The following is an 18,288-nucleotide window of genomic DNA, read 5'->3' on the forward strand; positions in this document are numbered from 1 at the left end:
GGAAAACAACGCACAAACAAATGCAATAAAGACAGAAGTCAGAAGATTACAGAGGGAGCATGAAAGCACAGGAGGTGAATATATTAGAAGGTGCTAAATACAAGCGACGAGCTAGAATCTCTAAAATAAGTGGGGGAGTTAAGGAGGCTGAAAGTAATAACAATATTTGAAGTCATTACATTTATTCAAGTGGTGGATGATGACAATGCACAGTGGATACAACCAGTTTAAGACATTTTATTGGCTCTAAAAAAGCAGGAAGGAGACACAGATGAGTTTCACAAAACGTCCAGGGACAGTCTTAGTCCAGTTTATGGAAATGATTGAAGTGGAAGGTGGAAGAAGAACAATCTCCTACATGGAGATCTTCTGTTATACCACAGGACAGTGAGGACCACATGAACATCCATCTACTGCCCAGTAACAGCACGCCATCAGACTGGCTTCAGACATGATTACTGCCATATAATGTCGAACATACTCTGTTAGTCTCCAGCATCCTGCCTCAACTCCTGCTGGCTGGAGTGGAGATAAAAAGTACTTACTGAATGACACTTGATTCAGGTCCTCATTACCCTGGGCATTCTTGAAATGGGACAATGGTAATACATTTCCTTGGAATGCTCATATTATTTTAGACATAAAGATATTTCCAATAAAAGAAAACTCTCAACCTCAAGGACCAAGTCTGACTGTAAGTTGTAGTCCCACTCAGACATCCAGAAGACTTGACCCCAGAAAGTCTACAGACCACTGAAATGCAGTGACTAGACCCCTGGTTCTCTCAGGGTGCCGACAGACTGTGGTCTCACAGACAACAAATACGGGACTCCAACTTGATCCCTACTTGCTCTGACGTCGTGCATGCGCCGGCAACAATAACCTCACAAGATCAAGTCAGCCACAGTTTTTAGAGCCAGGCACTGAAGCTGCTCTCCACTGACTGTAAGACCCAGGGCATAATGGGAAACGCCTGGCTGTCGCCTGATGGAAGAAGTGATTGGCTCTTGGTTATGACCACAAACACCACGTTTAGTAGAAAATCCTAATTTTCTGTGTAACTGTAATATTTCAACACTAGACCGGAATGCCTCATGTCCGCTTAATGTCTGCTACTAACTTGGTATCTTCCCCGGAGCCTTTCTGTGCTTCTCTCATCCCTTAGGTTCCTGTGGATCCAGGTCCTGGTTCTCCTGCTGTGGTTCTCTGGTTCCTGTGGATCCTGGTCCTGGTTCTCCTGCTCTGGTTCTCTGTCTTCATGAATCACTGCTGCAGATCGTCAGCCACTCGTCATGTTTTTCAATGTTACCATATTGCTAATTTATTAGTCACATTCCTATTGTCAGTGCTATAGTGGCTGTTATTATTTTGGTTCCCGTTAAAGGGGAGTTCTTCCTGCCACTGTTTCCTAATATAATATCTGATGCTGCTCATGTGGGGATTCTTGAATCCTTAATGTTGAATTCCTGAATTGTTGGGTCTCTCTTTAATTAAAGAGTTTGGTCTAGACCTGCTCTTTATGGATAGAGTCTTGAGATAACACTGTTATGAACTGGCGCTATATAAATAAAGATTGATTGATTGATTGACTAGACTGCATTAATCTCATGTTGAGTGATGAAGATTTATTCTGTTAGCAAACATGTGGTGTGTGGTTCAGAATGATGATAAAAATAATATCCCTTATTATTACAGATTGCTGACATAGGACAATAATCAAAATGAGCAATTACAAAGTGCTCTGCAAGGCCGACATTAAAAGGACAAAGCATAGAATACAATGGCAGATACACACACATTCCCACATTACAAACATAAATAAATCAGTGAAAAAGGTTACAAGAGAGTTTTGTGATTTTCCTCTGTGCTCAGTATGGAGCTGTGAGAACGCTTGGTCTGTAACTTTGGTTGTTCCATTTCTTTAATGTAAGAATCAAATCATTTATAAATGACGTCTCAATAGAGGCTGTACTTATTCAATAAATAATGACCTCCAAGAGTTAAAATCTTTCTCTGATTTATATAACAGCTGCATCATTAAACAAATTAAAATGTTACAATAGACAAACTCAGACTGCCGTGAAAACCAGATTTATTGTTGTGATGAATCGAACTGGATGGAAATATTTCCATCCAGACCATTTTATGGTCTTTGATGACTGCTGGAAACTGTCAAACATGACTGTAGTTGTTTGTCACCCTCCTTCCTCCCTGCTGCTGCCGCCTCATCCCGTCTTTCCGACTTTCCAGGCGAGGCGCAGCTCATCTGGAACAAGCCTGCTATTTCCTCAGGAGCACCTCTTGTTTTGGGGACACCCAAAAGGACACAGCGCCATCTAGAGGCTTTAGCGTGGACATTACATGTCCCTGCTACAAAGTGGACATGCTCAGTGACTCAGCTCTCACTTTTAGCTTGTTTCACTGCTTGCTTCTGGAATGCAGCCCCCATAGACATATGCGCACTGGTGAAACCTGCATGCTGGCCAGCATCCCTACTAACTCTATACCTTACAACAGGTGACATGCACTGGTCCAGGACTATCACAACACTTTGTGTCCTATGTGTCTTCATGTCCAGAGACCTCATTCCTGTCCAGCACTACAAACTCAGGATGTGTACAGACTGAGACAGACAGAAGGAGTGTGACCAGGGGTCATGTAGGGGCCTTAACTCTCCCCATCCAGGGAGCTGGAACAGGACCCACACACGGTCTGAGATTAACTGGATCACTTCCACAGACTCGACAGTATGAGTGCGTCTGGGACCTCAACCACCCTATGAACAGCAGGACCCCAGGCATCCTGGATCTTTTTTCTGGTGAAGGTACATTGTGTGGCCCACATCAGCTGGAGGACAGTACGCTGTGCTGTTTGACAAGCGAACACACATGAGGACACACTTGATGCTCCAGCAGGCCCTCATGTCTCCGGTTATGCACTTGTTCCTGCTCCAACAGAGCATCTACAGGGGTGTGTGGATGGATATGGTGAGCAGTGGTGGCGTGAGGTGTTCTTTTGAATGCATGAGGGGACTCTGCTAAGTGCTCAGGCCACCGCTACTTCCTATGAGAGGAGCTCGTGGAGAGTCCTGCTGTGTCTCATGTCCTGTGGGGGGTTGTTCCACCGTACAGCTAACAGAGCTCTGCAGTCACTTCACTCTCAAAGTTCCTGTCCTCACATGCACATGGTTCCTCTGGCACTCCGTAGCTCATGGGCCCAGCTCAGGGAGGCCTCCTGGCAGCACAGCCAGCTCTCTGACCACCAGCGAGGAAGGCTTGACCTCCATTAACACACAAAATGCAGCGGTGGACGGTGACAAAGTACATTTACTAAAGTACCTTTTTGCCTTTTACCTTTTACTTGAGTACTAATATTTTTTTTTCGAAAATGTGATGGGTCGTATGCTATAAATAAAACTAATCACAGGTGTGTAGCAGGGTACTTGTGTAAAATGGAAATACTGAAGTAACTGACAATCAATCAATCAATCAATCAATCAATCAATCTTTATAAAGTTGAGTAAACCCACTTAGTTACACGCTTTGAGTGTTACACGTTACACAAGCAACCAAACTGATCAGAAACCTCCAATGGGCTTCAAACGATTCGTAAGACTGAGAACTACGTTTCCCATGATCCACTTCGGAGGAGCGACGTAAACAGATGAAAGCGGAAACAAAAGAGGTTTTCTAAAAACACATCCGTATCCCCGGCTGTCGGAGTCCTCAGGGAGCGGCGTGGAGCGAGTGATACCGCCTGCAGGAGCACTGAAGCTCAACCAACAGCTAGTGGACGTGAGCGGAGGCGCGCCGAGCATCGGTCACCATGGCCCTGAAGAGGATACAGAAGGTGAGGCCACCGGCTAGCCACCGGACAGCTAGTGGCGGCTGACCGGCCCAGTACAGGCTAACGTTACATTTCGATTCCACTAAAACGATTTTCTGACAGAGATTTCGGCGGTGCCCCTGTATGCAAATAACTTATTGCGGACATTTTTGGAAATAATTATCTTGTTGACACCCCCCAGGACAGATACAGCAGCCAATGACAACTTCAGAGTTGGGTGCTAGCTCGTTAGCAAGTAGCCAAGTTAGCTCAGTGAGTAGTGAGTAGTAAGGCTGGCTGCTTGTCCGCCTGGCAGCGCTGTTCTCTGTGTAACTCAAGCCAACAGCGCTCTCCTGCTCCTGCTCCTATTCCTGTCCTGCTCCTGTCCTGCTCCTACTCCTGTTTCTGATCCTGTCCTGCTCCTACTCCTGCTTCTGATCCTGTCCTGCTCCTACTCCTGCTTCTGATCCTGTTCCTGCTCCTGTCCTGCTCCTGCTTCTGATCCTGTCCTGCTCCTATTCCTGCTCCTGCTCCTGCTCCTGCTCCTGCTCCTGCTCCTGCTCCTGCTCCTGTTCCTGCTCCTGCTCCTGCTCCTGCTCCTGCTTCTGATCCTGTCCTGCTCCTACTCCTGCTTCTGATCCTGTCCTACTCCTACTCCTGCTTCTGATCCTGATCCTGTCCTGCTCCTGCTTCTGATGCTGTCCTGCTCCTGTCCTACTCCTACTCCTGCTTCTGATCCTGTCTTGCTCCTGTTCCTATTCCTGTCCTGCTCCTGCTCCTGCTCCTGCTCCTGCTCCTACTCCTGCTTCTGATCCTGTCTTGCTCCTGTTCCTATTCCTGTCCTGCTCCTGCTCCTACTCCTGCTTCTGATCCTGTCTTGCTCCTGCTCCTGTTCCTGCTCCTGTTCCTGCTCCTGCTCCTGCTCCTGCTCCTGCTCCTGCTCCTGCTCCTGCTCCTGCTCCTGCTCCTACTCCTGTCTTGCTCCTGCACCAGTGATTTAGTTGGCAGGGTGTAGCTCTCAGAAAGATGCTGAAAGCTCCTCTTCTCCATCCCACCACTGGTTTCCATCCAGGAGGAGCAGGGCTGAGGGAGGCACAGGCAGGCCCCCGGGACAGAACATCTGCTGTTCAAACATCAGGAAGGGATGTCTGCTCATTGGTGCAGGGGCACAGAAAACAGAGACAGGACAATATCCCTATGTAATTATTATATCATAAATTATTGTGCTCCTCTACCCTGATGCTGCCCAGCCTGTGAAACACTTTTAGAATATCTTCTGTGGTTTTGGAGAAGCTTTCTAACATCTGAGGAAATAACCCGAGTGATGTGGTCAGGGACAGCTCAGCTTGGAGACTACAGATGTGTAGTTTGACAAAATATCTTAACTCAGGTCCATTTGTTCGTCCATCCACTGAGGGATCCAGTGAGATGTGGTGGAGAGCAGCAGGCCAAACTCGGTGACCTTGAGTCAAACTTTGGAGAAAATCGCACATGAAGTGAAGTTTGTGTGAAACCAAACTGTGTAGACATTATGAGTATTGGTCAGTATGGCTATGCTCATACGGAGAGCTCACTGGGATCTGATGGTGTCGCTGCAATAAATAGAAAAGGAGATTTGCAGGACCTGTGTATCTGAATGATTAACAGTGTTTGTGCTGCACTGAGCAGGAGTTGGCGGACCTGCAGAGAGACCCTCCAGCACAGTGCTCCGCCGGACCAGTGGGGGAAGACTGTGAGTACACACACACACACACACACACTCACACTTAAGGTGTTGTGTGGTATTAGGCAGAGGTAGAAGCTCCTGTGAGCACAATGAGTTAAAACTGATGGATGATGGCTGATGAGTGTTGTGTCTATGTCCACCTTACATTCTCCTGTGTATCTCTCTCCTTCTCCCATCATTGCTTCTAGTGTTTCACTGGCAGGCGACCATAATGGGCCCGGTGAGTGTCACGCCATCACTTACGGCTCTCAGTCCTCACACAGACTCCTTTGCTTGTGTTACCCTTCCCTCTTAGTAGTAGAAAAGAATAAATAGAGAATTACAGAGACCTTAAGGGCGAGCCTCCCAAATGCTTTCTGTATGAGAGGAACACGGCTGTTAATGATGAAACACGTTGCTGTGTGGACTCACTTGTACAGCTGGAAGGTAGTAACAGAGTAAGAAACCAGCTCTGTGACAGCAGCAGCAGTTAACCAAACCAATCAGAATAAGATAAGCCTGTCTAAGTTGACCTTCCTGACAGGCCCCCTTTCTCACTGGATGGGGCTGTAATGAGCCGACTGTCTGTCATTTGGTTCCAGCTGAATGCTTTTCAGTGTGAAAATGTCTCCCATGTCTTTATGTCAGGGGGACAGTCCTTACCAAGGAGGAGTTTTCTTTCTTACAATCCACTTCCCCACTGACTACCCATTCAAGCCACCAAAGGTAAGAGCTGGTTTAGTCACTCAAAGCTTCGTCCTGACACTGCTTGGTGGAATGCATCATGTTTGTTGTGCTATCAGGAAAAAATCTCTGGTCCTGTAAACGTCTCCTACCCTGGTAAATGGTGCAAAGGAAAATATCTGACCTAATGTAATGGATGACATGGGGGGCTAAGAACAAGCAGAATTCATTACATGTGAAATAAACAAACTTGGTGTTCTCTTGGTGCCCTTTGGTGACAGACGAACGTGATTAGTAACTGGTTAGTTTCTAACTGGGAATCCACAGGAAGAGATATATGAGCACGGAGATATGAGTGACGTGACTGGGGAAGCACATGAAGCAAACTGCATTTGAGACACAAGTGAGACGTGAACAGGAAGTGAAACGTGAGCAAGAGGTGAGATGAGCAGGAAGTGAGACGTGAACAGGAAGTAAAATGTAAACTAGATGAGAGCAGGAAGTGAGACGTGAACAGGAAGTAAAATGTGAATCGAACACTAGCAGGAAGCGAGCTGGATTAAAGACATGAGTGAGATGTGAGCGGGACACAAGGAGGAAGTGGAACCTGAGCAAGAAGTCAGAGGTGACACAAGCAGGAAGTGAGGCGTCAGCGGGAGGTGAGCAGAAGTAAGAAGTGGTGCATCTATAGCACACTCATTGGCTATTCCATCCATCGTCTATACCGCTTATCTGTCAGGAGCCAATCCCAGCTGACTTCTGGATTATGGGAGGAAGCCAGAGTACCTGGAGAGCAAACACGGGGAGAACATGCAAACTCCACACAGAAAGACCTGGATTCATACCGGAACCTTCATGCTGTGAGGCAACAGTGCTAACCACCGCACCACCGGGCTGCCCCCCTATTCCAAACAGAGTGATTAAAAAAAAAAATAAATCGGGTTAATTTTGATTACATCTGGAAAAACAGTTCACTATATTAAAAGAGCAGAGATGGTGGCCCACAGGCTGTTGATTTTGACTTTATGAATGGGACCTTAGAAATAAATTGTTTAAAATCCTTCCTGATCATTGATAACCCTTTCGTATCATATTCCCACAGAAATTTAAAAAATAATTGGGAGGTATAGAATTTTTAGTCAAATGTGACTTGACTATTCAAAGGTTACCAATTAAATGAAACCATTTTCGCCAGCAGGTTCTTTTATGTTGGAGACTCTTGTACAACCACAATTTCACTCCACAGAATACAACAGGTACATCACGGTTAAAAACAAATGGCTGTATAACAAGGACTGGTGTTTGGTCAGCGACCCACTTAATGGATAGTATCAATCAATATTTATATAGCGTCAGTTCACAACAGCATCATCTCAAGACTCTTTCCATAAAGAGCAGGTCTAGACCAAACTCTTTAATTAGAGAGAGACCCAACGATTCAGGAATTCAACATTAAGGATTCGCACACACATGAGCAGCATCAGATATTATATTAGCTGACTGGCTACTGCTTTCTTTGAGAGAAAGGGAAGGTTGGCTAAAGCTCTATAGTTGGTTAATACACCTGAATCAAGAGTAGGCTTTTTCAGAAGAGGTTTAATTACTGCTACTCTAAAGGACTGTAGTACGTAGCCTGTTAGTAAAGACTGGTTGATCATATCCAGTAAGGACGTGTAAATTAAGGGCAGGACTTCCTTAAGTAGCCCAGTAGGAATGGGGTCTAGGAGACAAGCTGACAGCTGAGACAGTAATAGTTGGCTCTGGCATTACAGAGGGCCTTTCTATAGGTTTTTAGACTGTTAAAGCAGGATTCCTCTAATTTGGTGGCACGCCATATCCTTTCAAGTTTTCGTGAATTTTGTGGGTCTGGGAATTGTCTCTCTTTTCTTTAATTATCTTCTTTTTTAGAGGGGCGATGGAGTCGAGTGTCATTCGCAGGGAGCCTGCAGCACTATCAACCAGATAATTGATATGGGAGGGGCTAAGATTCGCATAGGGGTCTTCTATTGTATGGGCACATGGAATTGGCTTAAATACTGAAGGAATCTCTTCCTTCAATTTTTGGCAACAGCACCATCAGATAAGCATCTAGTGAAGACATTTCTGTCATATAGTGCATAGTCTAGTAACAGGAAATCAAATGTTATCAGGTAACTGTCCAATAGAATAGAGTTTTGGTGGAAGACTGTTAACTGTTCAGTTTCTATACCATATGCCAGAACAAGGTCAAGGGTGTGGTTAAAGCAGTGCGTGGGTTCATTTCCACTCTGAGAGAAGCCAATTGAGTCCAATAGTGATATGAAAGCAGTGCTCAGACCATCATTATCATCGTCCACATGAATATTAAAGTCACCTACTGTTGTTACTTTATCTGCACTAAGGGCTAACTTTGATAGAAACTCTGAGAATTCAGTTAGGAATTCAGAGTAGAGGGAGGGAGGTACACTGTAACAAATAAGACTGGCTTTAGTGTTTTCCAGGTTGGATCTGAGAAACTAAGAACAAGGCTTTCAAATGAATTATAGTAAAGTTTAGGTCTGGGCTTGATTAATAAGCTAGAGGCATGTTCAGTCAGGCATGTTTGATACCAAAAGAAATCCACTTCAAAATTTTAAATGGTGTATCCTCCCAGTGAAGTGTTAAAACAGCGATTTGGAATTGAAACCAATAACTGTGTATTTTGTGATGATGCTGAAACAGACAAATAGACAGATATTTTTCCAAAGTATTGAAGCTTTATGGCTGGATATACACGACTGGCTCTGCCCAAAGGTCCCTCATCTTGAAACCTTTCTTCTGAATTATATATGGACTTGTCATGGACAATAATGAAAACAACTATCTAATAATAATAACATCCTGATTCTGGGGAAATTTTATAAATACAATTCAAAGTTTATGAAAGCCACACCTTGGTTCAGTGTGATTCATAGTGAATTTCTTTCTTATGCAAAAGCCTTCTGTGTCATGGCGAATAAAAATGCGCTGCAGCTCTCGTGCATAATGTAAGATATATATATATATATATATATATATATATATATATATATATATAAAAGAATATGATTTACAGAAAAAAACTAACCTGTATTAATTTATTTTTGTAGTTTGTATTTGAGTTATCCTTTGTTGTCGTCTTTTCCTTTGTGCACCCGTTCTTTTACATGTAACAGAAATAAATAATAAGCTGTGTTGTTTGTATATATGTTTGTTTGTTTTTTTGATTTAAAAATAGCAGAAAGTGAGACATGAGTGACACATTGGCAGGAAACGACTTGTTTTTTTAATTATTAAGTGAACGCCTGAACAGAAATTCTAAGAAAGATAAAAAGAGATGAAACACAGGTGATTTACATAAAAAAAAGAACTCATAACGTCTCATAAATTTGGCAGAATTAATTGGTTTTTAAATAGCTAACAAAATGATCTAAAGTCTGTTCTGCAGTGTGAGCACAAACAGATAACCACCAGAGAAAGTGAAAGAGAGTGAAGAGACAGTAAACTATGCCTCAGTAGTGAGACTATTGTTGACATGTCTTCAGAACAGGGCCAGTACTAAGCTGTAACTGAACCTTCTGCTACTAACACAGGTCTGTGGAAGTGTTGCTTTTCTGCTCATACAGACCTGTGTGAATAAAACCTGACTGTTTTTTTTACAGGTAGCATTTACAACAAAGATTTATCATCCAAATATAAACAGCAATGGGAGTATCTGTTTGGACATTCTACGGTCACAGTGGTCTCCAGCACTAACAGTGTCTAAAGGTAAATACTGCTTCCTGTTGCTATCATGGACTCCGTACTTTTTGTACCACACAAGGTTTATTTACAATATCTGCATTTATGTCATTAGCTCTGTGCTATTTAGGCAGAAAATATATTTAAGAAGCAGAAGAATCTGGGAATTTTCTGAGACATTTTCTTCTGAAAAAAAGGCTCAAAATGAATAATTGATTATCAAAATAGTTTGTCAATTAGTTAGTTAATTTCATAGTTGGCAACTAGTTGTAAATTTAAACATTCAAAATTTGAGAGAAACAAACCAAATTAATAACAGCAACTATAGTACAGACAGTAGAGGCAGTAGGAATATGACTAATAATTACCAATATGGTAACACTGAAAAATATGACAATAGTTAATATATGAATAATAATAACAGGACTAATATCAGTAAAAAGTGTCGGTGGCTGACGATCCACAGCAGTGATTCATGAAGCCAGAGAACCAGGACCAGGATCCACAGGGACCTGAGAGATGAGGAGCCCAGTGCATCATGGGAGTCCCCCGGCAGTCGGAGCCTATAGCAGCATAACTAGGGGCAGGTCCAAGGCCTGAGCCAGCCCTAAACTATAAGCTTTATCAAAAGGAAGGTTTTTAGTCTACTCTTAAATGTAGAGGGTGTCTGCCCCCTGAACCCAGGCTGGAAGGAGATTCCACAGGAGAGGAGCCTGATAAATATACACTACTCTCTTACTTGACCAACTTAAAACCTTTCATGGAGTCTCAGATGTCTCAGTGTTTGCTTCTTGTTTCTCTCGTAGGAATAACTTAACTCTGACATAGCTAATGAACACAACACTATTCAGCATTTTGATCTTAATTCTCCCAGCACACACAAACCATCGCTCATCTGTCAGGAGTAGGCTCACTTTGAACATTCTTTATCTACACGTTTACTAATGTGATGTTTTATATTCCTCTTCATTCCAGTTTTATTGTCCATATGTTCATTACTATGTGATCCAAACCCCGACGACCCCTTAGTTCCAGACATAGCACACATCTACAAGAACGACAAAGACAAGTGAGTATGCACACAGCCACAGGTGCTACTTTATTGTTCGCTAACAGTAGTCGAACTTCTGGTTGTGTGTGCGGCACTTCCGTTTGATCACTTTCCTCACCTGAGCTTACTAGTTAATTTAAAGTCTGTGTAAAACAATGATACATGAATTTGTAACACCACAACAAAATCAACCATGCAGCAAAATATGAATGATTAAAAAAAAGTGACCAGTGTTCTCGGCTCTGAAACGCTGAGGGTGGATCTGCTGAAGGTACTGAAACCTCCGCTGAGCACTTCACTTTTGTGTTCACTTTTAGCTGCTCAGTCTAGATCACATTAGACTTTATTTCAAACCAAACTTAGTGTTTGGGGTGGCCTTACTAGTTCAACCTAGTCAGCAGAGCGCAAACCTCAGAGTCACTTGTGTTTGGCCTACTTTAGTGCCCTGCTGTAGTGTATAGGCCCATAATCCTGGTTTGAGCTGTGACAACCAGACTTACATTAATGGTATTTGTTTGTATTTGTATAGCGCCTTTCTAGTTAGTTTCAACTACTCAAAGCGCTTTACATCACATCACCCATTCACACATCATTCATGAAGGAGGAATGAAATTTGGAGGAGACTATTCTTTCACACTCATTCACACACTGAAGCTGCTTCAGGAGCTAGTTGGGGTTCAGTGTCTTGCCCAAGGACACTTCGACATGTTGACCCATAGGAGCTGGGGATCAAACCCCCGACCTTCTGATTGAGGGCAACCCACTCTACCACTGAGTCACAGCTGCCCCGTCATTTAGGTTTTTTATTTTCGTGCTCAATAAATTTGTAGTTTGTGTGCTGTTAAGGTGATCTGGTGGTCTTATAATACATCCATGAGGAGGAATTGTCCTAAGGAGTCACCAATGCGTCATTGTGCCCAAAAGATCGTGGGCACAAAAATGGTGAAAAAATGCCACAATTCAGAGATATATTGTTCGGTCTGTTCAAATGTTTTCACCAGTCATTTTCCAACATGTATAATGCACTTGGAGGCAAATATGTGCCAGTTATAAGCATCATGGTGGAACATTAAGAAGACATGCATATTATAAGTACCATATTATTTATTTTTCACCATAAATATTTTAGTTGCTATCATTATAGCATAAAGCTTAGTGTTTTCTACTGACACAGATATGATTGGCATAGATATCGGACTATTTTTTCACTCATTTCAGGTAGCCTGAAATGAAAGTTTAAAGAGCCTGGTTTTGACCTGCTCTATATGAAAAGTGTCCTCAGATTGGCACATGTAAATAAAGGTTGATTGATTAAGTGTAATCAATACATACACATAGTCAACCAATCAATCATTTCTAAGGCAGTAGAAAATAGCTAAACGCTATGCTATGATGATAGCGGCTGGTTGCTCATTTAAGGTATTTATGGTGAGTAATAAATAAAAAGCCATTAGCATACCTGGTTAGTGTTCCGGTATGTATGTGATGTAGTGTGTAACTACGTCCTACAAATAAACATGTCAAAAATAATGCTGCTACTATTTTCTGTTATGGGTTGACCATAGCAGCTAACAACAAACATGTTAGCTAAGGCTAGCTCTAATATTAGCCTTGGGTACATTGGTATGGGTGTATACAATAGCTGTGACTTCAAAAGCATTGCACATGTCTGGAGAACAGATGCAGACAGAGAAGCTCAAACATTAGACATTCCCTGATTGTAGGTGCTTTGATGTGGGTTTCATCAATGCTGCCTTAGCTAGCCGATGACTGGACATGCCTCACCGGAAGTGTCGCACATCAAAGCATAACATGGTGAAAATAAGGTAGACAGGGATCAGTATGGCCAAAATCTGTCAGTAATTTTATATCACTATAATTGTAGACTGTTTCCAGAGAGACTTCCTTCAGATTCCACCATTAGTTGAGTAATGTATGTGGTTTGTGCCTTGCCCAGTTCCCTAACTACCATATTTGTCAGGCCTTAAAAATAAGGAGGTCCATATTCCTTTTGGTGGACTCGGGAAAGGGACACACTTCTGTGCTTGCAATTAAACATTTGGCCGTGTTTCTCCATCAGTTCTGTCTGTGTTTTTTGTTTTTGTGTTACATCAGTTGTCCAAGTCATTGATTAAGTTTGTTTTCAAATTCTGTCATTTTAGTTTTGGGCATGTCTATTCCCTGATTTCTGAGTTCTGACAGTCATGTCATGATCAGAACGGTTGTCAGTGTTGGGCTGTTTGGACCCATCACATCCGTCATGGCTTTACTCATTCCATTCCATTCATGGGGGAACTTTGACCATCAGTTGATGATTATCTTTTGACATTATCATTTGCTTCATCACATGATTATTTTCTTCACTTGGAACCTCTATCCAAACCACGCACACGAGTCAACAGTCAAACTAACATGGAAACTCCAAGGTTCCAAATGAAATCCGCTGTTTCAGTTTTACACGTTTTAAGGTGAACAGACACAAAGAAATACCAGCCTGACCTCTTCCTCCTCCTCTGTGTTTATACAGTTTCTGTCCTCCTCCATGTCTGTCCAAATCATGTTAACAAGCATTTGAGACCTCGCTGTATAGAAACCTCGTCTTGTCGAGATCTCGCCGTATCAATCACGTGAGAATAGCTCCCGCGGTTGAACGGGTTCTGCCAAGCGTTTAGCAGTGGCCACATTTCTGCTCAGTGGAGATGCTCATATGGCCCAGCAGTGCTCCACTGATGTCCTGACGATGACGATGATGATTATGATGAGGAGGATACGTGCGGGGGTCGTCGTCCGTTTACTTCACTCTCTTCTGTTCTCCCCTCAGATACAACAGACTAGCGAAGGAATGGACCCAGAAGTATGCCATGTAAAGAAAAGGAAGCACATCAGAGTTTTTCTTTTTCCTCCTTTTTTAGAGTCACAGCACACTGTAAACGATGGTCTGGAACCATGAAGTAATCTGAGGTAACGTCCATCAAACTGAGCCGTCATCATAATGAATGAGTCCAGGACATTTCCATGGTGTCTTTGATAGGAGGCACAGGGTCTTCTGTGGTCGTTCTGTGGATGCTTTGACATTTTACAGTTTGGCATGTTGCTTTTGCATCAAAGAAATTGTATTTAAAACATACATAGATTTATTACAAACAGCACTCTTCATTCTCAAAGCTGACACTAGTGGATGGTTGGCCATGAATGGCGTTCAGCAGCAAGCCTTTTTTCAAAGGAGCTGAGTAACGGTGCAGCAGGACAGCAGGCTGCTCCACACCTGGAACACCCCCTATTCACTGCCTGCTGCCTGCATCCATCTGCAGCCAGAAACACTCAGAATGCCAAATATGTCAGCCCCTCACCCTGACACAGACAGCATCATCACAGCCCCGCTGACATCAGAGCGCCGCCTGTCCTCCACAGAGGGAAGCAGCTTTTTGCTCTCAGCAGACCAGGTTGACTGAAACAATGTACTGTTGCATCTGCCCTGAAAATGGGAGAAAATCCACGTCAAATCATGTATTTGCAATGCTCTTCCTCTGTTATTCTTCTCCTCATTATTGATTGTATAGTGTTCAAATTTCTCCTGAACCATATTATTGTTTTCTTGTTTCCTTTCAAGTCATCACAATGTACGTGTCATTAAAACTGTGTAGTCTTTTCCCCTGAGAACAGTTGTGCAGTTGGCTTTTTGGTTGGATAGACACAAAGGTCAGATTTTTAACCTAGTGAAGAGTGTGTGAGGGTTCAGTATGTTCCTGTGTTTGACCTGCAGTCTGTCTGTGCTACAGAAGGGTTAAAATTCATCTGACTAGTGTCTTTGAGGCTTGTGTGGCACCTTTTGTACTTAAAGAATAAAAGAGTGGTGCAGTTTTATCAGGATGTTCTGGTCTCGCTCAGTTTTTATCACAGACCTTTGTGTTGATGTGTGGAAGTGTCTTCCTGTGATGGGGCTGTGCTGACAGCCTCCCATTTAGTGACTGGAGTGTTTGGTCTTGTTTGCCCAGCTGGTGGTAGCCAAAATTAAATGGAAACAAAGGAGGAGAGCAGACAATACCATCACTAACCAACAGAGGTGATGACCAAGAATTAATGCTTCAAACCAAAAAGCCATGTGACCAAAGACCAAAGTGAATTATTTCGCTACAGCTGTATGAACCTGCTTGAGGGGCCATGGTCGCAAAAATAAGCTCCTGGGCCCCTTTAACGTGCTTCCCTTCCAGGTTCTCTGTGCTGGAATACGAGCTGGCCCCAGAGCTGTGTGCTGCTCCAATTAAACCATAATTCATTCAAGATCATGAAACGCACAACACACAAGTACAAATAACACTTCAGAGTCAGGTTTATTATCCCGTAGGTACTAGCCTGGAAAGAAACAGAAACAAGTCATGTAACTCCAAAATCAAACCGTTCCCTCAAAAATCTGAGGAGGATTTGTGGTTATTTATCAGTCAAACAATCAATCATTATTTATTTAGCGGCAATTCATAACAGCGTTATCTCAAGATGCTTTCCATAAAGAGCTGGTCTAGACCAAACTCTTTAATTAGAAAGAGACCCAACGATTCAGGAATTCAACATTAAGGATTCAAGAATCCCCACATGAGCAGCATCAGGTATTATATTAGGAAACAGTGGCAGGAAGAACTCCCCTTTAACGGGAAGAGACCTCGAACAGAAACAGGCTCAGAGGCCTATAGCAGCATAACTAGGGGCTGGTTCCAGGCCTGAGCTATTAAGAGAAGGTTAGGAGAAGGATTTTAAACTCTATTCTGGATTTTACGGGAAGCCAGTGAAGAGAAGCCAGTACAGGAGAAATATGATCTCTTCTCTTAGTTCTCATCAGTACACGAGCAGCAGCGTTCTGGACCAGCTGGAGAGTCTTTAAGGACGTATTGGGTCAGCCTGACAATAACAAGTTGCAATAGTCCAACCTAGAAGTGACAAATGTGTGGACTAATTTTGCATCATTCATAGACAAGATGGGCCTGATTTTAGCAATATTACGTAGATGGAAAAAGGCAGTCCTGGAAATGCATTTTATGTGGGAGTTAAAGGACAAATCCTGATCAAATATAACTCTCAGATTCCTCACAGTGGAGCTGGAGGCCAGAGTAATGCTTGTTTAGGGCCAAGCAGAATAACTTCAGTTTTATCTGAGTTTAGCAGCAGAAAATTATAATATAAATATAAAATATAATATCTGATGCTGCTCATGTGGGAATTCTTGAATCCTTAATTTTGAATTCCTGAATCGTTGGGTCTCTCTCTAATTAAAGAGTTTGGTCTAGACCTGCTCTTTATGGAAAGCGTCTTGAGATAACGCTGTTGTGAATTGGCGCTATATAAATAAAGATTGATTGATTGATTGATTGATTGAAAATTGCTGCTCATCCAGGACTTTATGTCCTTAAGGCAGACTTGGAGTTTAGTCAACTGATTGGATTCATCTGGCTTTATTGAGTATAATTGGGTATCATCTGCATAACAGTGGAAATTAATGGAGTGCTTCCTGATAATATTACCTAGAGGAAGCATATATAAGGTAAATAATATTGGTCCAAGCACCGAACCTTGTGGAACTCCATGTCTAACTTAAGTGTGGACAGATGACTCATTGTTAATATGTACAAACTGAAATTGATCTGATAAATAGGATTTAAACCAGCTTAATGCAGTTCCTTTTATGCCAATGAAGTGTTCCAGTCTCTGTAACAGGATGTGATCGTCAATGGTATCAAACGCAGCACTCAGATCAACAAGACCAGTACAGAGAGAAGTCCTCTGTCTGATGCCATAAGGAGGTTGTTTTTAACCTTCACCAGTGCTGTCTCTGTGCTATGGTTCGCTCTAAAACCTGACTGAAAATCCTCAAATAGAAAAGTACACAGCTGATCCAACGATTCAGGAATTCATAATTAAGGATTCAAGAATCCCCACACGAGCAGCATCAGGTATTATATTAGCTGATTGGCTACTACTTTCTCAAGGATCTTGGAGAGAAAGGGAAGGTTGGATATAGGTCTATAGTTGGCACCTGAACACCTAATACACCTGAATAAAGAGTGGACCTTTTGGGAAAAGGTCTAATTACTGCTACTTTGAAGGACTGTGGTACGTAGCCTGTTAGTAAAGACTGTTGATCATATTCAGTAAGGACGTGCTAATAAGGGCAGGACTTCCTTAAGTAGCCCAGTAGGAATGGGGTCTAGGAGACATGTTGACAGTTTGGATGAAGAAATCATTTAAGCCAGTGCTCAGACCATCATCATTATCATCCATGTGAATATTATAGTCACCTACTATAATTTTTGTGCTCTGTAGCGCCGGCCTGAGGGGAGCCTGGAACAGGTTGTGTCGAGGGTGTGATGGTCTGAAGTGATGTCTCCTGCCTGAGCTGGCGCAGGAAGTTCAACTCTGCTTTTGAGGATGGAGTCAATGTTTGGTGACCACTTCAGGTCCTGGGAAATTGTGGACTTGAAGGTCTCTACGGACACCATGGTGCTGTTGAGTATGGTGGGGGGGGGGCAGTATTGGCTGGCTCCTCCTGAAGTCTACTGTCATCTCTGCGGTGTCATGACCATTGTGTTGTCTACAAACTTCAGGAGTTTAACAGACGGGTGATGTGCAGTCATTGTGGGCGGCTGTGACTCAGTGGTAGAGTGGGTCGTCCCTCAATCAGAAGGTCGGGGGTTCGATCCCCAGCTCCCAACATGTCGAAGTGTCCTTTGGCAAGACACTGAACCCCAACTTGCTCCTCAGTGTGTGAATGAGTATGAAAGAATAGTCTCCTCCAAAATTTCATTCCTCCTGTGTGAATGGGTGAATGAGGATGTCATGTGGTTGAAATAACTAGCAAGGCACTATACAAATACAGACCATTTACCATTGGTATACAGGGAGAAGAGCAGAGGGGAGAGCATACATCCCTGGGGGGCACCAGTGCTAATTGTCCTGGTGCTGGATGTGATGTTCCCCAGCCTCACCTGCTGCCTCTGGTCTGTAAGGAAGTCTTTGATCCGCTGACACAGGGAGCTGGTTGAGTTTGCAGCAAAGCAAGTTTTGTTCAAATGTCACATTCAAACGATTAAAAAAGATTTTGTGCTGTTATTGTTGAAGCCATGTGAATGCAGATTATTTTTTTCTAAACGCTCATTTAAAGCTAAACCGTTCCGAGCCCTTTGCTCTAACACGGACTGTTCACCCGGATGCAACCTGGACCTGCTCAAACGTGATTGGTCAGCTCCGCTCGGACTACAAAGGGACTGACAGCGGAAGCGGAAGTAAGCAGCAGTGT

The 18,288-nt window shown here is 43.1% G+C and overlaps 1 protein-coding gene across 2 annotated transcripts; it reads left to right on the forward strand.

Moving 5' to 3' along the window:
• Nucleotides 1–3,699: 3,699 nt before the first annotated feature.
• Nucleotides 3,700–14,867, forward strand: LOC139219845 (ubiquitin-conjugating enzyme E2 D4-like). 2 transcript variants are annotated; one of them, XR_011585744.1, is made up of 8 exons: nucleotides 3,700–3,849; nucleotides 5,494–5,557; nucleotides 5,740–5,771; nucleotides 6,179–6,256; nucleotides 9,874–9,979; nucleotides 10,928–11,021; nucleotides 13,825–14,054; nucleotides 14,086–14,867. XR_011585744.1 is itself a non-coding variant. In XM_070851833.1 (7 exons), the coding sequence occupies exons 1-7, from the start codon at nucleotides 3,826–3,828 to the stop codon at nucleotides 13,868–13,870; spliced, it is 444 nt and encodes a 147-aa protein (XP_070707934.1). In that variant the 5' UTR covers nucleotides 3,700–3,825; the 3' UTR covers nucleotides 13,871–14,867. The 2 variants fall into 2 exon arrangements, 1 of the variants encoding a protein (XP_070707934.1); XM_070851833.1 differs by having other exon boundaries at nucleotides 13,825–14,867.
• The last annotated feature ends 3,421 nt before the right edge of the window (nucleotides 14,868–18,288 follow it).

Source organism: Pempheris klunzingeri, chromosome 20, assembly GCF_042242105.1.
Source record: "Pempheris klunzingeri isolate RE-2024b chromosome 20, fPemKlu1.hap1, whole genome shotgun sequence".
Taxonomy (NCBI): domain Eukaryota; kingdom Metazoa; phylum Chordata; class Actinopteri; order Acropomatiformes; family Pempheridae; genus Pempheris; species Pempheris klunzingeri.